Source organism: Zea mays, chromosome 5 (assembly GCF_902167145.1).
Source record: "Zea mays cultivar B73 chromosome 5, Zm-B73-REFERENCE-NAM-5.0, whole genome shotgun sequence".
NCBI lineage: Eukaryota > Viridiplantae > Streptophyta > Magnoliopsida > Poales > Poaceae > Zea > Zea mays.
In genome coordinates this window covers 113625391-113649668 of record NC_050100.1, presented here as the reverse complement: position 1 = coordinate 113649668, position 24278 = coordinate 113625391, and the positions used below count along the sequence as shown (strand labels likewise).

Sequence of the window (24278 nt, the reverse complement as noted above, 5' to 3'; positions counted from 1 at the left end):
GTACCAAATGTGGTCGGTGTGAGGTCTTATTTATACGCTCGGCGCGCTCCAAACTGGGGGGACCCGTCTGTCATTGGTTGTTGCTATTCTAGCAAAGGGAAGGTGTTTTTTCGGACCTTCGGCTTAAGGCCTTCGTCCATGTCGCAGTCTGAATTCGTTACCTTAAACAAATTAATACTGCGAGGGGCTACTGTTGGGGGCCTTCGTCCTCCGAAGGTCCTCAAAAACGTGATTTAACAATATCTTCCAAGTGTGACATGTAAACAGGTACCTTCAAACTTGGGTTAAAAGCATCTACGATGCAAAAAGCATGATCGTGACGAAGGTGGAGTTGCTCCGAAGCTACGTGTAGAGGAGCTTCGGCAAAATGGCGGAAAAAGGAACCGACTTAAAGGGGAAAAGACTATCTAGTCCTCATAGAATTGTCTATAAGTTAATAATAAATGTAAAGGGCATGAATGTAAATTCACACAGGCTGCGCCTTGTGCCTATAAATAGGTGAACAGTGCCCCCGTACTGTTCACGCTTTCGCATCTTACTTTTGCCCTTGCGTTCTGTCGCACTCAAGGTACAAATGTAATTTGATATTGTTTTCATGTATTCATGATGATTCAATAATAAATGTTTATGCTGTCATATCATTATTTATGTTGTTTTCCTGTGTTTTATAAGCTTCATCCTTCGTTTATACATGTCATATTTATGAAGGTATATCCTTCATAACTTTCGTCCAAAGATCGTTATATCCTAAGGGAAATAATGCTTCGAAGGACGAAGGGCATTAACATTTAACATTTTGTGTTGCCTTGTTATTAATTCATAGCATTTGACAACAAGTCCCCAACAGCTTATTTCTTGGTTGATTTGTTTTCCCTCTCTTTCGGACTTGAATTACATTCTAACGCTAACCCCGGCTTGTAGTGTGTGTTTAAAGTTATAAATTTCAGATTCCGCCTATTCACCCCCCCCCTCTAGGCGACTTTCACCCTCTCCAAGGACAACCCTTTAACTAGACCCCTAAATACTAACTTTTATGAGAACCTACACTAATAGTACAAACTTATGCATAATGCATCACCAATAAGCACTATAGCATATCATAACTTACATATCTCATACATTGCATTCATTAGATTGTAACATCGCTAACGGAGAATACGTGTTGATCCCGGAGCAAGGAGTTGATCAAGAAGAAGGCCAGGAGCCTACTCCCAAACCTGCTGCCGAGGACATCCCAGCAGCACCAACACCTAAAGGCAAGCTCGGATTTTATACCTAACCTTTATATGCTATTTTACTACAATATTGTTTGTAGGCTTGTATTATGCATTAAGTATAGGAGTTGTGTGAAACCTTAGCTACATGAACTTAGGTTCTTCTTGGATTGAATACTAGAATGCTAAGTTGAGTAGATGCTTTGCTAAATAGGGATCTTGGTAGAAGTGATTTTTCTAGCATTCGCACGAGGTCAGCAATTGGTTGTATTCATTTCAATAATGGAGCTATGAATTTGTTGGGGGTCTGCTTTGTCGCCGAAGGTCCCATAAGAAGAAACACCTTCAGAAGACTGACACAAAGCCGAAGCTATCAACCAAAGAGCTTCGGAGTACATTTTCAGATGCACCGACTTAAAGACGAAATGACCAATTGGCCCGAGATAGCTTGTACTATGATTGTAAACATTTGTAAAGGGCATGGATGTAATTTCTCATAGACTGTGTCCTGTGCCAATAAATAGATGAACAGTACCCCTGTACTGTTCACGCTATCCTGTATTCGCTCGTGCGCAACACTTGGATTTTTGCCTTCTGTCAAGCCGAAGGTATAAATGTAATCAAATGTCGTATTTAAATATCCAAGTTTATATAATGAAGACATGTGAATAATATTATATGATTATTCATGTTATCTTTCATGTTTCATATGCTTTGTCTTTCATTATCGCATACCATGATGATGAAGGTACGTCCTTCATGACCTTCGTCCGAAGATCGTTATATCCTAAGGGAAATAATGCTTCGAAGGACGAAGGACATTAACATTTAATACTTTGTGTTGCCTTGTTCTTAACTCATAGCATTTGAGAACAAGTCCCCAACATTGGCGCCCACCTCCGGTGAACTCACTTCCACTGTCGAGCTGATGGCTTCGTTCAACAATGAAGCTGAAGTAGCTTCGGCTACGAAGATGGTGCTCCCAATAATAGGCGGTTCATGTTCAGAACCAGCTAACAAGAAGCAGAAGAATGAGGCTTAGAGAAGGGTGCAGCATGTTGGGGTGCAGGGACCCTTCATCAAGTCCAAATGGTCCCACATCCCAATCACCTTCTCCTAGGAGGATCTTCAGCTCAAGGATTACCCTCACAATGATGCTATGGTTATATCTTGTGTCATCAAGGGATTTCTGGTCCATAATGTTCTGGTTGATATAGGCAGTGCAGCGGATATCATATTTGCTAAGGCCTTCAGACAGATGCAAGAGCCAGAGGACAAGATTCATGATGCTACACACCCTCTTTATGGCTTCGGAGGAAGGCAGATCGTAGCACTTGGCAAGATCACAATACCAGTGACCTTCGGATTTGTCCACAACACAAGGACTGAACAGGTTGTGTTTGATATTGTTGACATGGAATACCCCTACAATGCAATCATTGGTCGTGGTACACTTAATGCTTTCGAAGCAATTCTTCATCCAGTATATCTATGCATGAAGATACCTTCAGAACAAGGGCCTATTGCTATTCATGGAAGCCAGGAAGCTACCAGAAAGGCTGAGGGAAATTGGACAGACTCAAAAGTCATCCACAATATAGATGGAGCTAAAGCTTGTGAGCAGTATAAGTACAGAAGAGAGAAGGCTGCTTCGGTTGATCAGCCGAAGCCCATACTTCTATGTGAAGACATAGCAGAGCAGAAGGTACTGTTGGGGTCTCAATTATCTGAAGAGCAGGAAAAAACTTTGATAAGGTTTTTATTCAACAACAAAGATGTTTTTGCATGGTCAGCCAATGATCTCTGTGGTGTAAACAGAGATGTCATTGAACATTCACTCAATGTTGACCCGTCTTTCAGGCAGAGAAAGCAAAGGCTTCGGCGTCTGATGATAAAGCTGAAGGTGCTCGAAATGAAGTCAAAAGACTTCTCAGTGCTGGTGTTATTAGGGAGGTAAAGTATCCAGAGTGGCTAGCCAATACTGTTATGGTGAAGAAGGCCAATGGCAAATGGAGAATGTGTATTGATTTCACGGATCTCAAGAAGGCCTGTCCGAAGGACGAGTTTCCATTACCAAGGATAGACTCTTGTGGATGCAGCAAGTTCTTCAGAACTTATGAGTCTGTTGGATTGCTACTCAGGATATCATCAAATATGGATGAAGAAGGAGGATGAGCCGAAGACTAGCTTCATAACTCCTAGTGGCACCTATTGTTATCTTCGGATGCCTGAGGGGCTCAAGAATGTTGGAGGAAGTTTCAGCACAATGACAGCCAAGGTCCTTCATTCCCAGATAGGCAGAAATGTGCTAACATACGTTGATGATATCATAGTAAAAAGCACGAAGCAAGAAAATCATATCACTGATCTGCAAGAAACATTTGCTAATTTCAGGCAAGCTGACTTGAAATTAAATCCTGAAAATGTGTCTTTGGAGTGAAGAAGGGTAAGTTCCTTGGCTGTCTAGTTTCAACGAAGGGTATTGAAGCTAACCCAAGCAAGATCGAAGCCATCCTTCGAATGGAACCGCCAAGCACAAAGAAGGGGGGCAACGATTGGCAGGAAGACTGGCTTCATTGAATAGATTTATATCTAGATCAGCAGAAAGAAACTTGCCATTCTTTGAAATACTAAAATCAGCCAAAGTCTTTCAATGGGGCCCAGCTCAACAGAAAGCCTTTGAAGAGCTGAAGCAATACTTAATTGACCTAACAACATTAACTCCACTCGTGCCAGGGGCTCTGTTACTATTGTATGTGGCAGCTTCGCACTCTGCAGTAAGTGCGGCGCTTGTGCAGGAGAAACTGGAAGGACAAATTAAAAAGCAAGCCCCAGTATACTTTGTTTCTGAAGTTCTAAGTTTATTAAAGAAAAACTATACATAATTGGAGAAGGTGTTGTATGCTGTCTTAATGGCCTCCAGGAAGCTTCAGCATTATTTTCAAGCATTCCATATAATTGTTCCTTCATCACAGCCTCTGAAGGATATCATGAGGAACAGAGAAGCTACTGGAAGGATTGGAAAGTGGGTTGCGGAACTCAACGAATTCAGCATTGATTATGTGCATAGATCCTCGATTCAGTCCCAGGCGTTAGCAGACTTCATCGCTGACTGGATGCCAGGGGCTCAGGAAGAAGAAGCAAATAAAGATGCTGAAGCTTGGACAGTGTTCTGTGACGGTTCCTGGGTAACCTTCGGGGCAGGTGCGGCTGTTGTCTTAGTTGCACCTTCCAAAGTCAGAACATGCTATGCAATAAAGCTTGATTTCAACTGCACAAATAATATTGCTGAATACAAAGCTTTGCTTTTGGGGCTTCAGAAGTTAAAGGCAATGGGGATAAGAAGGGCGGTCCTTAAAACTGATTACCAAGTTATTTCTGGTCATGTTGACAAAAGTTGCAGGGCAAGAGATCCGAAACTTGAAAAATATCTGGATACAGTTCGAAGGTTGGAGGCTTCTTTCGAAGGTTTCTCCGTCAAGAACATCCCACGAGGCGAAAATGAACATGCAGATTTGTTAGTCAAATCATCGGCTCAGGGGCTGCCCCTACCTTCAGAAGTATTTTTGAGACAATAAGAGCACCTTCGGTGGAACTTCTCGAAAGAGCAGTGCTCACTATATCTCATGTTCATAGTGAAGATTGGAGGACTGAGATTATATCTTTCCTCCAAGGTAACTGCCTTTCAGATGACGAAGCTTCTAATAAGAGAATGGAGGCAAGAACAAGACCATATGTAATGATAGAAGGGGAGTTATACAAACATGGAGTCTGCTCTCCACTTCTCAAATGTCTATCCAGAACCAAAGGTATAGAGTTGATGAAGGAGATACATGCAGATTTGTGTGGCTCTCACATTGGATCTAGACCTTTGCTGGGGAAGGTCTTCAGACAAGGATTTTATTGGCTGAAGGCAGCTTCAGATGCAACGGATCTGGTTCAGAAGTGCGAAAATTGTCAAAAATGTGCAAGAGACCAGAAGCAACCTTCGTCGTTAACTCAGCTAATACAACCAACCTGGCCATTGCAAAGGTGGGGCCTGGACTTGTTAGGCCCACTTCCACCAGCGCAAGGTAATTTGAAATATGTTGTGGTGGCTGTAGAATATTTTTCCATGTGGATTGAAGCGAAGCCTTTGGCCACAATAACTTCGCTCACAGTTCAGAAATTCTTTTGGCAAAACATTGTTTGTCGCTTCGGCGTACCAAAGGCTATAACTGTGGACAACGGAACACAGTTTGATGCCGAAGCTTTCAAGGAATTCTGTGATCAAATCGGCACGAAGATTCATTTTGCGTCAGTCAGACATCCAGAGTCAAATGGACTTGTCGAAAGAGCAAATGGTATTATAATGACAGGAATAATGAAGTTAATTTTTAATCAACCCAGAGGAAAGTGGCTAGAAGAGTTGATTAAAGTGGTGTGGAGCCACAATACGGTATCAAGATCAACAGGTTTTACGCCATTCAAGTTATTATTTGGTGACGAAGCTATAACCCTAGAAGAAGCTAAAACGGGGTCAATAAGAACAACAGCTTCGACTGAAGACAAAGCTGATTATCATGTGGCAAAAGACACTATAGAAGGGGTCAGACTTCAGGCTATGGAAAATATAAATAAATATCAAGCCGAAACAATAAAATGGCGCGACAGAAAAGTCCGACTGAAAAATATCAAGCCAGGGCATTTGGTGCTTCGGAGAGTAGCTAATCCGGACACAGTAGGCAAACTACAGCTGAAGTGGGAAGGACCTTTTCTGGTAGTATCTTCATCAAGGCCCGGTTCTTACAGATTAAAGGATATGGATGGCAATGACATTCCTAGATCTTGGAACGCGGATGAGCTTCGACGGTATTATGTATAGATTGATGTAATCTTTTTCATTTTTCTATGGTACCCTTTTCCTTTCCAAAGGGGGAGAAAGGTTTTTAATGGGGCCATAGTTTGTAATTTTTCCTTTCTTATTCAGCTCAATGAGAGCAAAATCCCCAAAATATGTAAATGTAAAATCTGAGCACGCACCATCGAGTGCAGAGAAAAAGAGAAAACAGGGAGAAGCTCGAATGTCGTCTCTAAGGGGATGCAGAGCATGATGAAGCTACAAAAAGTCATTCCTAAGGGAGCGCAGCGTAAGTTTTCTGCTCAAAAGTCGTTCCTAAGGGAATGCAGAGCCAAATACCGCCGAAATATAAGGCGAAGCGCGAAAAGTCAACGTGAATACCGCCGAAATAGAAGGCGAAGAAGTTCAAAAGACGTCCCTAAGGGGATGCAGAACTTACACAGAAAAATAAGCGGTGCAGCCGAAAAATAAACGGCAAAGAGATTTCACTCATTCCTAAGGGAATGAAGGTTATGAATAAAGTTTCGAATGAGTGTGTTTGGGCATTCATTTGCACGATACATTACATCATACATTGCATTCATAAACATTCATTTAGACATACATAGGATCATCATCATCATTATATCATACAAATACAGACAGTTGCTTCGGCCCTAAGTATACAGCTTCAAAAGCAGATTCATGCTTCGTTGTGTACGAAAAGAAGGAAGGTGTTTTTCGCCTTCATCTCAAAAAATACAAGTTTCGTCCACATCAAAGCATTTCATACATCGATGGAAAGGTAAAAATATATTACAAGGTATGAACAAATTTACAGAGTAGAATCTGATTCTTAAGTTACAATATTCTTTATAAAGGTTAATACAAGAGTCTTCTTAGAATTTTTCCACAGCTAGGTATTCGAGCTTCATCACTATTTGTTGAGCTTTGGATCGTCTTCTAAGCTTCGGCTCTGTGTTCTTCGGCTTCGTCATCATGTACATATCAAAGCATTATAAGGAAAATTCAAGTTTTGAGGAAAAGGTAAGCACAAGGTATGATTTTATTACCGGCTTGAGGTGACTTCGGGCTTCGTCACCAGCTAGGCTTCGCCCACCTTTCGTCCAGATTTGCTTTATAAATCTGTTTCATGTGCTTCAAGCAAGGCTGGGGATATCAATCAAATATGCTGGTGATAAGCTGAAGTTTGGTCTATTAACAATCTTCCCATGCGTGCAACCAGACTTCATGAAGGCAACAGTTGTGCCCCGAGAAGCTAGCAGGGCATAGAAATCACCGTGTCCGGCTATAACTTCATCAAGAGCATCAACTTCGCCCTCAATGTGTTCGAAGGTCCCTGGCAGGTCTTCAATCGAAGGATTAAATTTCTCAGAGCTGGCTCCAACCGAGTTGAAGACCTGCTTTAGCCGCTGCACGCATCGGTTGCTGAACTCTAGATATTTATTTTGAAGCTCTTTCAATGATTTTTGCAAATTTGAACTTTTTTCGACCTCAGCATCAAACTTCATATCAAATTTCTGCTTTTCTTGTTTGAAGCTTTCTGACTTTGAGACAAGCTCCTTATTCAAATTTGCAATTTTGGCTTCAGCTTCTGCCAGTAAACCCTCCATTGTCTGGAGTTCGAAATCTTTCTTTTCAAGAGCAGTTGCTTGATCTTTTATTTTGCTCTCTAAACCTTCAATTATAACTTCATGCTTTTTATCTTCAAGGTCCTATTGCATTCTCAAAGCTTTACTCAATAGCATACTCTGTGCAGAAGCAACTTTCGTTAGAAAACACCTTCGTTGTTAAAACAATGAAAAGTCGAAGAAAAGTTTTTACCTTGAAATTAGAATAGAATAAACTACAGACGATATGTTGTCGTCGGTAGCGGCTGATATCGGTCTCAAGCTTCGGGAAGCCAATACTCTTCGATAAAGTACTGATAACCTTCGCTCTGGTTCGGTCTCGGAGACAACCTAAGCTTTCATCGTAAATACCGCCGAAGAGTAGTGTCCATGGCTGATACCCGCAGGATATGGCATAGGCTCTCAATTCTTCTTTCTCGGCCTTTGACAATTCTTGGCCAATTAAGTTTTGAAAGTTGAAATTTTCTTCTTCTGAGGTATCTTCGGCTATCTCCTTCTCTTTCCCAGGCACTGTGGCCATGGTCTCTTCGGCGGCTGTAGCAGCTTCTTCTGCGGCCATATCCAGAAGTATTTTATCAATATCAGAGAGTGTGCTTTCTAGATTTGCATCATCGGCCATTGCAGCTGCGGCAGTTGCGGCTTCAGTAGGTGCAGCTTCGGTAGCTATAGCGCTCTCGACAACTGGTGCTTTTGACGCCGAAGTTGGTGGTGGTGTTTCTTCAATAGCTTCAGTCACACTAATAATTCTTTGTTTTTTCGGCCCAGCAGACTTCTTCGTTGCCAAAGGCTCCTTCTTCTTCTATAAAAGCTTCATCAGATGTGGCCCTAGTGGACTTAGCTTGTTAGGCAAGGATTCAGTCATTACCTTTAGAATTTCTTCCACGTTGGCATTAGAAGGTGTTGAAGGAGTTTCTTCTTCTATATCAGTCGTCTTCTGCTTCGGAGCCGCAGCTTTCCTTTTCTTCGGAGCAACTGCCTTCGGCTCAGGACTCAGTTTTCTCTTCTTCGGGATTTCTTCATCTTCTTTCACCATTCTAGCAGCCTGTCTGCCCACAACGCTAACAATTCTTTTTCTTTTTTTGCCCTTCGGCGCCCTTATTCAATCGCTCATAGTTTGGATATTCAAAATTCAGGGCATCCATTACCCGATTCAATCTTCGCTTCGGTCGAGCGCCGAAGGCTGCAGTCATCAACTGATCTTCTTTTCTCCTATAATTTCCCAAAATCTCATTGCACATAACTTCAATTGTATCCAACCATTCTTGGCAGGGTTCTTTAAAGTGTTTTTTGAACTTGAAATGATAGGGCAGCCGAACGAGTTCATTCTTCTTCTCTCCTTCAAGCTTCGGCATACCCCATTCCCTTAGCGTTGGGAATACTCGGTTGGTCAAGTATTCTTGAACTAAATCCCTAGTTCCAATGTGTTCAGATACAACTCTAAACTCATACACAGCATCTGGGCATGGTGCCCCCGGCGTCATGTTGCACTGAGGCCTAGTCAGCCCGAAGGTTAGCTCCAACGGGCTCTGAACTAGCTTCTCCTTTTTCTCATCAATTTTAACATAAAACCATTCAGATTTCCAACCGGTCGGCCATTTAGTGCGATAGCTAACCACCGGTGTCTTCATGTCTTTGCGATAAGCAAAATTATAGCAGCCGAAGTTCTCATGCAGTCCGTCTTCTCTAGCCTTCGTCTGATAGTGAAGTTCATGTACTCGGCAGAAGGCTTCGGCGAGCGGTTCCACCCCTTGACTTCGGAGAGCCCAGATATACATGCTGAGCCTAACAATGGCGTTAGGGGTCAGCTGATGGAGGTAAATCTCAAAAATTTCCAAGACATCTGCAATCATCCCGTGCATAGGAAATCTCAACCCTGCTTTGAAGAAGCTCTTAAAAACCACCACTTCATCATTTTCTGGTTTCGGGATAGTCTCTTCCCCACCAAAACGAATCAACCCCTTATCGGCTTCTCTGAAGTAGCCAAGCTTCGTCATCATAGCCATATCAGCTTTAGACACAGTCGACTTCCCAAAATTCAAATGGCTGGGCTTCGATGGCATAGCGGTGTTATAATCAATCTCTTCTTCACCAGTATCGCCCTCTTCAATATTAGCCTGCTCGGCTTCAGTAGCAGGGGCGCCTTCGTCAGAAGCACCCTCCGTCATAACCAGTCCCGACCGCCTCATAACTTCAGAAATCGGAGCAGTTTCAGCAGCTTCGGTTTCCTCTCTGTCGTGTGTAACCCTAGCTGTTGAGCGCACCCTGGCCATTTGATGTTAAATTTCTTGAGTTTTGACGAAGTTGATTATTTTTTATCTTTGCCGAAGCTCCCTCTTGTCACGAAGCTAGAGCAAAGTGATCTTTTGATTGAGAATACGGTGAACAAGCTTCGGCTGTGATCAAATTTTTCGACAGCACAACAGTACAATAGCAGTAAATGTTGTGGTAACTTCACATCTACCCGTCTGTTTATAAAGTGCTGCAGGTGGGAAGGTGAATCGCCAAGCCGCTCGCACCCGCTGAACAGTCACCCGCACCCACTGAACGGTGGACCATAGTGCCCAATAAGTTGAATCACCAGATCATGCGTACCCGTCGTATGGTGGGACCACCCTTCACTCGGAATATTTAAATCGTTTCTCGGCAACGAGCTAAGGGAAGGTGTTTTCGGACCATTGGCATTCCGAAGCCTGAGAGAATTTTTCACGGGTCGAGCTCGTTACAAAAAATGATCTGGCACCGTGAAGGGGCTACTGTTGGGGGTCTGCTTCGTCGCCGAAGGTCCCATAAGAAGAAACACCTTCGGAAGACCGACACAAAGTCAAAGATATCAACCAAAGAGCTTCGGAGTACATTTTCAGATGCACCGACTTAAAGATGAAATGACCAATCGGCCCGAGATAGCTTGTACTATGATTGTAAACATTTGTAAAGTGCATGGATGTAATTTCTCACAGACTGTGTCCTGTGCCTATAAATAGATGAACAATACCCCTGTACTGTTCACGCTATCCTGTATTCGCTCGTGCGCAACACTTGGATTTTTGCCTTCTGTCAAGCCGAAGGTATAAATGTAATCAAATGTCGTATTTAAATATCCAAGTTTATATAATGAAGACATGTGAATAATATTATATGATTATTCATGTTATCTTTCATGTTTCATATGCTTTGTCTTTCATTATCGCATACCATGATGATAAAGGTACGTCCTTCATGACCTTCGTCCGAAGATCGTTATATCCTAAGGGAAATAATGCTTCGAAGGACGAAGGACATTAACATTTAATACTTTGTGTTGCCTTGTTCTTAACTCATAGCATTTGAGAACAAGTCCCCAACAGAATTGTTTGTGGACTCGGATCCCTGGGAGATGTCATGTCCATAGAAGGGAATTGGAATAAAGATTATCGTGTGGTATCGTATTCAAACGTTTAAAAGTACTAAACATATGCTGAGAAATATGGTAAATCGGTAAACCTAGTATAGCCTTCGTTCCGGCCGCAATGGAGACATCCACGACGGCATTGTCGTCGTCACCCCAGCGATGGCGGGCTGTTCCATGCTCCAGCCGCCGCTGCCAATCGCGTTCGCGTGGCAAAGACAGCGGGGAACCACACGCCTGTCAGGTTAAAGAACCATGCCTACCAACTGCAAGCAACGGTGGCGCTAGCGGACGGAGAGTGGCCACAGGCAGTGAGCCATTACGGATTACGGACAACTACAAGCAACAGTGACATTACGGATTACGGACAACTGCAAGCAACGGTGACGCTAGCGGACGGAGCGTGGTCATAGGCAGTGAGCCATTACGGATTACAGATATCCAGGGAGGCAGCGGCACAAGAGGGCTTAGTTGAGGGAGGGCAACGTTTACAGCTATAGGACAGGCAACAACTGCTATGCAAACAGTCATTCTATGCAAGCGTGCAAGCAAACTATCTGATACATTATATTACGATCCAACCACAGATACAATCATGGTTTGTTAGAGGTTTTTTATAAAGATTATTGAGTTCGTGGTGAAAAGGTTTAAATGTTAAATGTGACCTACGGTTAGATCACGATCTAATAGATCAGATGGTTTGCTTGCACAGAAGTCGTTGCCCATAAGACAACCATGCAAGAGGGGAGGGGACGCCCTACAAAACTGGTGCTTTAGAGTAGAAAGAAATGTCGGGGAAAAGTGAAAAGTATGATGCGGCCAAACCAAATTAATTGTTGAATAGATGCATAAACATTAGAATTGAATATGCAAAAGAAATAAATTGTGAATCGTACTTAGGCATCCGAGGTCAAAACATTGTAATGATTCTTTGCGTTGAAGCTTATATAACATCAAAATCCCACACTGAATCTGTGCTACATGTTTAGCAACAGCAAAACCTAAGCTCAAATTACGACTCTTGTGATAACCAAAGGACATAGCCGATCATCCCAAACAACATATGTAACAGCTGGGCAGCTCAAGGACCAAACCGCTTCTTACAGTAGAAATATAACAAAAAGTATTGATGGACCTGATCAACAGCCAATGGCTAACGGTGTAAGATACATTTCAATGCCCCGGTGGAAACCTACTTCCCAGCTGAATCAGGTGAGCCATCCCCGTAGGAAACCAAACCTTTCTTGCCTCCACGATTAGGGCTACCAGACAGTGACAGAGCTGGGGACGCGGACTGAGATTTCTCATCACTTGCATGCTTCACTGATGGGGAATCAGGTGGAGAGGGATGATGCACTGGAGGAGACCTTGATACTGACCCAGAAAGGTGGCTTCTTGAAACTGACCGTGCACGGTCACCATGTGACCTTGGTTTCCTGGCAGGGGGTGAACTGCTCCGTATAGGGCTTTTGCTGTATCCACCTCCCCTTCCTCTTTCCCTGTAGACAGGGCTGCGTGAGGCGCTTCGGCTCCTCCTCCTGTACCTACCACGCCTCAAGTACCAAAATAAAAGAAATCATGACAAAGAACCAACCACAAGAATCAGCTATGCATACCGATTGAGAAAAAACTCGAAATAAAATTGCTTCAATCATTTGCAAATAATAACTTCAGAAAAATAATACTCCATTCCAAATTATAAGTCGCTTTGACTTCTGTGATACATCAATTTTGTTATGTATCTAGATATGTTATATCTAGATACATAGTAAAATTGATGTACCGAAAATGTTAAAATGGCTTATAAATTTAAACTGAGGGGAGCAAGTATAGCAAACAAAAATCTATGCCTATTCAGAGTTAGTTCCATGACATAGCATCACAAATGATAATACAAGCTGATACACATAGAAAAATATCACATATAAACAGTTTATTTACCTTGGCGATGACACTCTTCCTCTGGGTGGGCTTCTATACCGTCTAGGAGGTGATCGATGGCGGGAACCCCGGTAACCCATGTATCTACATAAGAGGGGAAACGTAATTTAACACTCTAAGTCAAATGAAAACAATAGATCAAACTTTGATTCAAAATTACCTGTCACGGTCATTTCTTCCACCATAACGATGTGAGCGATCAGCAGAAGGTGAGCGATATTGTCTTGCGTATGAGTACCTCTGAGTAAAACCCCGTCCACGTCTTATGCGTTTTGGTGACCCATCAGGAGAACCACTCCTGGATGGGCTTCTTCCATTGTTTGGTGGTGTTACTACCCTGCGATGTGGACTGGGACTTCTGCTAATGTTCCTGCGAGGTCGACCACCTCTTACTGGGCTTCTGCTCACACTTCTTCTAGGTATTCTTGCAGGGCTCCTGCTGAGGCTTCTGCGTATGTTCCATCGTGGACTTCTCATAGGGCTTCTCCTAGAAGGCCTATGTGGGCTCCTTGAAATCCTTGCTGGGCTCCGACTAACACTTCGCAATGGAGATACCACAGAGGTACGGGTAATGCTTCTTCCCTTCTCCAAAGGTGGGCTTGGACTGATACTTTTTCGTACATGAGTTCTCTCCAGACTCCTGCTTGGACTTCTCTGTTGCATGGACCTAGCTGAGCTCCTGCTAATGCTTCTTCTGTGGGCTTTAACAGGACTCCTGCTTATGTGAAGGCTTCTGCTTGAATTTCTGGGTGGGCTCCTAGCAGGGCTCCTGCTCATGATCTGCCGCCTGGCTGGACTCCTGCTCACGCTTCTTTTGGGAGTACGGATAGGGCTTCTACTGTGATTATTGTCAACAGGGCTCCTGCTAAGTGACCTCTTCGGGCTGGTACTTGACCTTTTCATTGGGCTTCTTCTTGGACTGATACTCATACTCTTGCTCATTGAGTGATTAACACTCATGCTCTGGCTCCTGCTTATCAATGTCAGATGAAACACCGCTTCCAGAAGCAGTAAGCAGAAAGAATGATTTATGTATGAAGAAAAATAGGAAACCTAGATTTGCTTCGATTGCCAGTTAAAACAGGCATGACAGCGGCATTTCTTTCAATTTTTGAGTCATTAACACCATTTGTATGGACTTCCCCATTTTGCAGGGAGGAGACATCTTGTGCTGGACTCCTCTGTATTCCACTCTTTTGTTGAGGTGAGGTGGCATCCTTCAAAGCAGCCACTCCAGCAAGATTTTCCTCTGAAAAGGTAAGATTGCAATCATTAGTTGAACTACCACATAAACCAAGCAAGAACTACATATCCCTTCCTAGATAGCCAATCAGTACTGTTGCTCATGCAAGACATATAACAGAACAATAGCACCAATAATACCATGCAACCATGATCTAAAGATTTAAGAGAGATCCAGCCAGTTAGAACTTAGTGATTTTTAGACAAGGCATGGTCTACCTTTAGCCATTGTTTTCCACTATAATATAGTTATATTTATAAATTATAAAATCCAATAAAATTATGAGAATATGACAGCATGTTTAAGACAAATGTAAGCGGATGGTTCTCAAAATTCCAAGCCAACCATCTGCATTTCAGAAGTTAGTGATAGTCAGTTTCAAAAGTTTGACCAGATCTTTAACGCAAGTATTTGTGGGTAAGTAAACAAAGAACCAATAAGGCATCCAAGCATGCAAGAAATTGACACTTTTGTTATATCCCTTGATTGTGTTTGGGAAGCATTAGCTACTGCCGTTACATTACCTTGTCAGATTTATTCTATCGGTTTCTTGAAATACAATGAAGTTCTTAAACAGATATGGTATTCTATTGTGCCTATACAATTCAATAATAATGATGAAGGCAACATATCGTGTAAAAATGTTTATAATGCTAACATCAAATCCTGACCATCGGATCCACCATCTACGGCTAAGTACAATCCCACCTCCTCTATTAGACTATTTTCTAAAGAATCTCTACGGTTTCACGGAATAGGGCGCCATCCTCAGGTTGAATTGCACTCAGCCGTAGATGCTGGATCTGATGGATAGAATTTGATGTTAGCATGTTAGCACTCTAATCCTTTTTACACTAGATATGTTTCCAATGATGAATGCCACCTCACTCTTAAGTTACAAAGGATTGGCTGATGTAGTACATAGCAGAAGTTCAACTGCATGCTAACTCTCAGAGTTCATAAATCTAATAACTACCTGAGAAATCAGAATAAAGTTCAGGAACCTATGCTTTGATTTACTTGGTATTAGTTACATAAGCTCAATAAACATTGGGTTAAAGAATATATAGGAAAAAAGAAAAGAAATTACCAGAAACTTGAGATGATGCCTTGAACTTCCGCCCACGGCGGTGTCTCTTGCTTCTAGCATCTTCAGAACTGCTATCGCCCGTACTTTCAGCTTCACTATCACCCTTTACTATCCTGCAAATAAAAGAACATATATTACAGATCTAAGGTGAAGGCCTGGTACAGTGATGAGAGATGTCTCGTTGAGTCACTAGGTCGCGGGTTCGAAGCAGACTCTCCGCATTTGCGGGGGAAAGGCTTGCCTCAGTTTAACCATTCACCTCACTCATTTGGGAGCCTCTAGCACTAGGCCTGCTCCTTTTTATATCACAGATCAAAGGTCAGGAATGATCAATTTGACAATGTTAACAGACCTTTTTGACTTCTGTTTTGATTTCCTACCACGCTTCCTACGCCTTCTTTCGCGCCTATGGTCACGCTTTCTTCTTGAATGCTTGCGTTTATTTTTCTTCGAGTGTCTCTTTCTGCGCCTTCGCCTGTCATCACTTGAGCTGCTGACATCAGATGAGTCACTAGAGTAAGTATCAGAATCGCTCTCATAATCAGATGATTCAGTCTCTGACTCAGAAGAGCTATCTGATTCCGAATAAGAATATCTCCTCTTCTTCCTTCTCCTTTTTGAAGATTTGTTACGACGTCTCTTGTGTTGTCCTTCATTACTTTCCTCGTCAGAAGTTATATCCCTTGTCAACTTTGATTTGGCAGCCCTTTTTTTATCTGTATGACCATTATTGCATGAGAAGGGCATTCAAAACGTAAAGAAAAGTTCCCTACTTCACTTAAATGCCCCCCAAAAGGCTTAATTCTTATAGATTAAATGGATCAAGAGTGCTGCAAATGTTCCAATCAGTTCATAAGCATTACCAATTTCTATTGACATAGAGCCAATATCTTTGCGTTCAATGAGCTCTCCACAATTTACTATAGTAACTGGAATAACAGGAGTTGAATCAGGGGATTGCACATCTACTTGCTCGATCCTCTTCAGAACATCACTTCCAACAACAAGCTTGCCAAAAACTGTGTGCTTCCTGCAACACAGTAAAATGTCATATTATCAACAGAACTGAGTCAGAAAACCATGGAGTTCACAAATGAAATGAACAAGACATTATAGAGGTTTGCCCAGTTAACAGTTTATGGCACAAGCCCGCAACATTCCTAACATAGTAAAAAGCCAAAAGGCAAAACCAAAACTGTCTCACTCCATCCACATATGCATGTCAAACAGGTTTGCTCCTACTCTCACCTTCTATTTTCACAACCAAAAAAAGACATGCATACCATAGGAAACAAATTTCCACAGTGCAAAATTCCACACATAGACAGCACAAAATTAATGCAACATGTCAAACCTAATAAACTGGCAAATGGTACTGTAAGAACTGAATCGATTTCACATATAATACAGAACTACCATCAAATTCTTGCAATTCAAGAAGCAGCGTTGCCCATTTTGAATTAGGCAACAATGGAGATCCAAAGACACTACAAGTGAACAAGTAAAAGAAGTAGCAGAAAACTATTATGTAGTTCCAATGCTTGATAAAAATAGATAATTAAGCAAATGATGTTGTAACAGTGACTATTGCCTTCGGACAATTAGGGCTTTAATTTAGGATGAGAAAAAAATAGTTTAGTACTGGAAATAAATATTGATCTGAGAGACAAATGTCCAGACCATAGATTCCATTTAACATTGCAAATGGATGTAAGATTAGTCTCCATACATGTCTGAAGACATATTTTGTACAAAACTGCAGTACACTTTCATTTAAATGGAATTAATCGGAACAAACCTGTCAAGATGAGAATTAGGCTTGAAAGTAATGCAGAACTGGGAGCCACTAGGTTTGAATCCAGTATCTGCTGTTGTCAAGAGGCCACGATCATCATGAAGTAGAACACAAGTTTCATCTGAAATGCAAATAATATACTGTCATTACAGATATACTGCTTGCTTTAGTGCTAAACTGCTAACCAGAACAGTTGGATAATATCTCCAGTATTTCAAGAACAAAGCAGCCACTAGTAACTTGTGCTAGATTACTATAATTTAATACATTCCTAATGTAAACGGTAGACACATAACAGTATTTGACATCTTTTTTTCTCAAGCGTAGGAGAGCTACGCATCATATACATAGAAGAAACAAGTCTAAAATAGACCAATACAAAAGTCTGCAAGGTTCCCGTTATTTGCATTCAACATTTCCACTATATAACAGATTTCACACCAAGCTAAATGGTTAATACCTGTAAATTTTCCACTATATATGTTTTCACCACCAGACCCTGTACCATAGTTGAAATCATAGTCATTTTCAAAACAAGATGTAACACAAGAATCTGGAACCATACATGGAAGGTAGAATTACATCAAACAAATAAAACTAATGTATAACAGAAAAATATTGCCAAAAAAAGTAAAGATAAAGATAGTAACATGCAGCATCAAATATGTAACATTAATATACAAAAATATAGCAATCTACAAATGTGGGCACAGTAAATCTGGATCTTGGAACAAATTAATGCATATAAAAAAACTAACCCTAAGCAAATATAAAAAAACTTCGGTACCAGAATTAAGACCATTACAACTGTAGATGACGTGAAAAAACTGCTAAACTACTCCAGTTAAAAAAAGTGTATGAATCTTAAAGAACATCAAATGCTCTTAAAGAACATCAAATGCTAACGAGGGGTGCACAATATAATTATCAAATCAAAAGGTAGTCCATAACTGCACAACTTACAGGGATACAAACACTTTAAGTAGACGTAAACAAGATCATTAGTTTACAAGAGAACACAAAAAATAAGAAAGGACATAGAAGTGGGGAGTAGAATTGCAGCTTTTTTCTGGAAAAGAATAGAAATAGAAAAAAGCAAAGAAAGAACTAATTGTGTAAACTCACCATTTTCTTTTGCAATGTCACCTCCCTGAAAAACAAAGCAAGCTCAGCAGTTATGACTAAGAAAACAAACAAGTTTGCTACTCATTATTAGAATATCAAACTTAGACAATACTGCATACAACCTTAAATACTATATGATAAGAAAAGCAGTCGATATCATCTGTCTTGCATCCTACATCATGAACAAGGAAACAAGGAACTGACTAAAAACAGGACAAGACAAAACTAACCAAATTCTAACCACAAAATACAACCATCGTAACTGAGGTGGAACAAAAATGCATAAATACAAAATTACACAAAAGAAGAAAAACTAACTTGTGCCATAAACCCCTTGATCACGCGGTGGAACAATGTTCCCTTGTAACATAAGGGCTTCTTAGTCTTCTGTCCAATTCCCAGCTCACCTAAAGCATGCGACATCAATTAGCAAGAGCAACAATGCTAGGAACAGGAAGGAGTTTTTTAACTGAGAATTGGATATAATCTGTAGGTTCGACTATTCACAAGGTGGGCTGTGGCAAAAAGAACAATGGTAACCACTACACTATCAGAAGATTTCGAAAACACATAATAGTATATTAACCGCTCATCATCAAATTAGCTTTTTTATGCGTAGATTAGATTGGCAGCTTAGAACACAAGATTTTGATAGAAGTCTATAGCTCAAGTTATACTAATTACATGTGAGTATGTTTGTGTTTACTGATGTAGACAAGTTCAGAATCTTCATTTCATATCCTAATTTTATTTGATGTCATAACTGAAGAACATCATAACAAATTGTCTGACAAAACAAAACTGTCAAAAAAGTAGAAACATCAGCTGTTGTATCATGCATCCAGTTTTACTTGAAATCTGTAAGAGACTCCCATGTAGTAACATCATCGCCTTGCTCAAAATTTCAAGATGAAGTTTCATAATATAAAGAGCAATTACAAATTTGTAGTCACGTAGATATAGTAAGCATTAAGCATGCAGAATTACTTTGCCAGTTAATCAACATGGAAAGAATAGATTAGGTTCTCAGATTTCAGAAATATTCAAACAGAATCACAAAATGGCATATTGGATATAGCTGAAAGTAGACGAGAGTTCAAGTTTGAATAAATATTCCAAAGAGTGTTTTTAAGCAAAGAAAGAACAATAAAAACCATTAGGATTACCAAGTGCCGATAAAAAGACTAGTATAACAACAGTATCAGTCACAACTGCTTAGTGCAGATAATAAAAATAAAATGCAGTAAGAGCAGTAATAAAATACATTATTGAGGTATTCTTCAAGGTTGCAGAGAGTAGCTACACATTACTTCCAGTGATACACAAATACAAGTCCATTTAGGTTTGTCCTAGATCAAATTCTGTTTAGCTCCAGACATCAATATCTAAATTGACATAGATTTGCAATAGAAGATTGCAATTAGTAGATTCATCAGAATAAAATACATTTGTGGTATTATTCCATGTTGCAAAGAGAAGCTATGCAGTACTTCCATTGACCACAAGTACATGTCCATTTAGATTTGTCTTAGGTCAAATTCTTTTCAGCTCCAGACATCAATATCTAAAATTCACATAGATTTGCAACAGAAGATCGCCACAAGTAGATTCATTGGGATAATTATTTTCAAAATACAAATCCGTTTAATTTAATCTATCCACTTTTTCTTGATATTGCTAGTCAAACTGAAGTATTGGACACTGTGCTAATGTCCTAATGGGCTTGTGTTAGTGAGGATAGGAAGTACAACATTTGTACATAAATATAGGGAAAATATTGCCTCAACTAGAACCACTGGAGCGAAATTAAACACAGCAAAAAAAATATGTGATGCTATTTCAATAAAATAGTGAAATTTCAGGAACATCCCAAGGTAATTAAAAGAAAGCTACATTTGAACATGAAACTAGATTTGTAGTTCCCTAAAATTAAAAAGGATTACAATCCTTAGCACTGGAACATTATTCACAACAGAAACTCTTTCAGTGAAACAGTTTTCATTATTACTGTTTGGATGGGGCATCAGCAGATCTAAGTCCAACCCTCCCTGGTTAAGACCCATATCTAGATAAACAGGGGTGATTGTAGCATAATCCTAGCAATTTGGTGATAACATCACATTCCCTCATAAACAACATGACATGATCCGCACATGGTTCCTAGCACCATGTCATTAAGTGGCCATCGTAACTTCGTAAGCATGGTCTGATTGCCCAGTGGGCTTGAGTGCTTGACTACTCAGTAACCATCAAGCACTAAAAGAGTTTCGATCTAAAACTGTAAACAATAAGAAGTGTTGTTGCTCAAAGCAAGTTCTTGGAATTGTCATCTTTTTATAATTTCAGAAAAGTGTGGCTTTGTGAATTTACTGAATTTTACATCATATAATACCACTTGAAAGTAATGCTACTTGAAATATTTAATAGTTTGAACAGATCACAACAAAAACTTCAGTATTTTGATGGACACATTATGTGACACCACAACCATTAGAAAGCTAAAACAACATGTTCAACTTGTCACATAAACCAAATTACACAATAATATGTAACATTAGATAACAGATGATTTTTACTAATTTAATGAAAAGGAAGTGGAGAGAGGATTACCTGTGCATAAAGCTCTGAAGTTCTCAGTTGTAAGGGGTGCAACATCAGCAAACAACTGCAAGGAAAGGTAACTCATGCTTTTAAACAGATCAAACTAATACCATCATTAGCCTTCAATATAAAAAGAGACAGCTACAGCTCCTAATCTTTAACGTTGCAGTCTTAGTCACGTTTGCACTACCATATGAATACGAATTTGAGAAACAATAATAACAAAAATACCTCAAAGATCATTCTTTCATCTGGCTCGTCACCTACGGATACATCCAGAAAGACAATGGGGTTCTTCTTTCTCCCCATATTCTTGAGATGCAATCCCTGAGCCAACAGGGTAATGGAAAGATAGCAAGAAAGTAAGCAATTGGTAAAATAAGTGGTAAAAATATGGCATCGCTGCACTAGAGAAAATGTACTATTAATGTACTATTACATATATTGAAACTTCACATAGTTTGTGAACATCCCTTTCAAAAGAAAAAAATATGATATATGCCTTCAAATTTGCATGCACTTACATGATTAAAATAGCTGCAGAAATATACTTCTACTACTCACAACACATAAAAGCCATTTCTTTTGCAGCCTTCTAAAAGAACGTCACAAGCATGGAGTAGAGAATGTGCAGATGCAACAAGCATAATACCCAATTCTACTAGCAAAAACCAGCTTTTACAATAAATACCCATTGCAAACAAGCAACAAGGAGGCAAGACAACAAAGAACACCCAAAAACATTCATCTGGAAGTCCCTGCCCTTGTTGCAAATCACTTAATAATAATAAATCTTCACCTATATATCTATATCTATATACTATTATAATATTAAAGAGTAGAAATTTCTTCCTCCAAATTTTGGTACATCACTCTATTGGTCAGTCTGTCCCTACACTCCCACAAGCAGAGTCCTCGCCTGTTTTACTAAAAGTAGTAATATGGGATAAATTAAAGACTAGAGTCCTAATTGGTTTACTATCTCATCTGTGACCCAAACTCAAAACCTCTGATCATACGAGTTAGAATAGCAAGCGTCCAGCAACAGTACATAGTCTGATTCCAAAATGTATTGTAGCAAATGCATAAGATGTACGTCCTGTTGCAGGGCATGGGCATGTTTGCTAGTTAATAACAATGTCTTTATGCCTCTTCAAGCTTTGTACATCTGCTCCACTGCCCATGATGGAGCTAGGATTATATGACTTTGGGGCCTAACTAAGTTATTCTACTAACCAAATATAAACCATGCACTAAAGTTCTTGTTGATCTCAAAGGTTTCAACGAAAAAAATGGATCATGAGGGTCATTCATTCGGCATGCCCCCTGCCAGCCCCCTACTGACTCCGAGACCACTGTTGTCTACAACACACGGCGCCAGCCAACACTCACTTGAGTAATCAGTAATCAGGCAGAGCAGCATCCAAGTGCAACGACAGGAATCTAGGCAAACAATCCCGGCCCCAGATCAGGATCCATGCACCAAACCGCAAACCTGAAGACACCCTACAAACCCACAAAACCCTACCGCAAACACAGTCCACAACCCTAGAATCTCCTCCTGGTCCTTCCCATCCAAACCTGAGAGCCCAAACGCGCATGAAACGATCTGGTCACACAGATCGAAACGCGCAAGCCATCCCCGCGGCGCTCGATCCCGCGACGACGAGGTATAGGGGAGCAGAGCGGGTAGAGAGAGAGAACACGAACCGCAAGGGGAGACTCCGGTGGCTCGACGCGCTGATCGCGTCGGCGCGGTGCGAGGGCCTCGTGATAAGGTGGCGAGGATATGTGCTCGCTCGGGATCGGAGAGCAGCCGCAGCGCCGCGGGAGGCACCACCACGCGGCCGCACAAGCGGAGTGAGGTGGGGGGATAGGAGGGTGGAGGGGAGGAGCGCAGCGGCCGCCACGCAAAGTATTACCCTACGCTCCCTGTTCTGCGAGCCCTGAGACGGGCCAAGTACAGTTCTGCCCGAGCCCCCCGATACATGGAACGTTGAATGCTAGTCCTAGATGCACGTGGGCCTGAGAGGCATGGGCCTCTGGAGGCGGTGGCAGTAAACGGTCGGGCGACGTGGGCCCAGGGACCAGGATGGGAGATCTATCGGGGCGCCATGGATTTTTGTTTCCACATGTCACACGGCCGCGAAAATTCCGCCCCGCGCACCGACTTATACAGGGATTTCTTTTTGAGAAATTAATATTACTATTCATCTAATCTGACTAGGACTTGAACTAGAGACCTCGCAGGTTGGGAGAGAATTAATAGACTATTTTTAGAACGATTCATCCCTCCCAAACACAGCATACAAGTCTTATATCTTATCTATACTTAAAGCACCAGTTTTAACGGTCGTCATACGTCATCTTCTTACAAATAATCTCTCACAGCTATTTCAAATTAATCAGCTGCACGTTTATATAGATGGCTAAACGGCGTCCGGCACGAGCTAGACGCAATTATGGCCCGGGCACGTCATGCCGGCCTGCTAACTGTGTCGAGCCAGCTCGTTAGCCCGTCGATCCATTTAATTAAATCAACGTAAAATGTTAAAAAACAAAAACGATGCAGGAGGTGGGGTTCGAACCCAAGTCCTGATGGAAAAAGGACGAGAAACACTGGGTGAAGCTGTCTAACCAGTAGAACATCATGCTAAGATGTTTTTAATATTGAATATAAATTGTATATAGGTATATACTTTTTTTGTAAAATAAAAAAATAATGGTGTTGGGTCGGGCCAGCACTACGGGCTGTGGCTACAGCCCAAGCACGGCACGACGTTCTTGGCTCTTGCAAACATTAGGTTGTTTCTGAGACCACATTGGCGCAATGGACTACATGGTGTTTGAGGTTGCTGAATTGGATGGAGCAACAATGATTTATCACACTAACAACAAAATAAAATGTTATTGTTGGTTTTAAACGTTAGTAATTGCTACGAAGTAGCATAATTTATATGGAGTGCATCCAGTTTTTATTGATGCCTGACTTTAGCAATCACTCCATATTTTGATCTATCTTTTTTATAAGTTTGACTTCATGAGACTTATTTTAGAAACTTGAGCTCACAAATTTTGTCTTATTTGGTCTCTGTATGATGGAATTATGTCATTTTATAATCTCTGTTCATTCATCAGTCATTGTGAACTCTTTCTAATCACTCACTTCATTGGTCGTGTTGTACCAAGACATATTACATGGAGTAAACAATAACATCAATTAGCCAAATCAAAAAAATATTATACAGAGAGCGGAGGCAATCAATAAAAAATCTTCAATTTTTTTATGGATAGTTTACATGGGTATTATTGTAAGCCGTCGCAACGCACGGGCAACCGACTAGTACTATACTTAAAGCACCAGTTTCAACGGTCGTCACGCGTCATCTTTTTACAAATAACCCCTCACATTT

The 24278-nt window shown here is 40.9% G+C and overlaps 1 protein-coding gene across 4 annotated transcripts; it reads right to left on the bottom strand.

Annotated features, from left to right (window-relative positions):
* Positions 1 to 11936: 11936 nt before the first annotated feature.
* On the bottom strand, positions 11937 to 22855 carry LOC100192934 (Peptidyl-prolyl cis-trans isomerase CYP95). 4 transcript variants are annotated; one of them, XM_008682858.3, is made up of 15 exons: positions 22576 to 22855; positions 21097 to 21192; positions 20875 to 20929; positions 18583 to 18671; positions 18387 to 18436; positions 18265 to 18289; positions 17600 to 17638; positions 17143 to 17260; positions 16208 to 16374; positions 15697 to 16060; positions 15345 to 15457; positions 14065 to 14260; positions 13172 to 13981; positions 13012 to 13095; positions 11937 to 12623 (listed from the first exon to the last, which is right to left on the bottom strand). In XM_008682858.3, the coding sequence occupies exons 4-15, from the start codon at positions 18632 to 18634 to the stop codon at positions 12263 to 12265; spliced, it is 2379 nt and encodes a 792-aa protein (XP_008681080.1). In that variant the 5' UTR covers positions 18635 to 18671; positions 20875 to 20929; positions 21097 to 21192; positions 22576 to 22855; the 3' UTR covers positions 11937 to 12262. The 4 variants fall into 4 exon arrangements, with proteins under 4 accessions (XP_008681080.1, XP_035823570.1, XP_008681078.1 ...); XM_035967677.1 differs by having other exon boundaries at positions 11937 to 12614; XM_008682856.3 differs by lacking the exon at positions 18387 to 18436.
* Positions 22856 to 24278: the final 1423 nt, after the last annotated feature.

Bases quoted from the DNA above. Each gene is read 5' to 3' on its own strand.
- LOC100192934 (XM_008682856.3), bottom strand. From the start codon at position 21,174: ATGGGGAGAAAGAAGAACCCCATTGTCTTTCTGGATGTATCCGTAGGT. The intron at 18,290-18,582 runs GTTAGTTTTTCT...TTTGTTTTTCAG, and splicing joins TCAAGGGGTTTATGGCACAA to GGAGGTGACATTGCAAAAGA. The intron at 12,624-13,011 runs GTAAATAAACTG...TTGGTACTTGAG, and splicing joins GGAAGAGTGTCATCGCCAAG to GCGTGGTAGGTACAGGAGGA.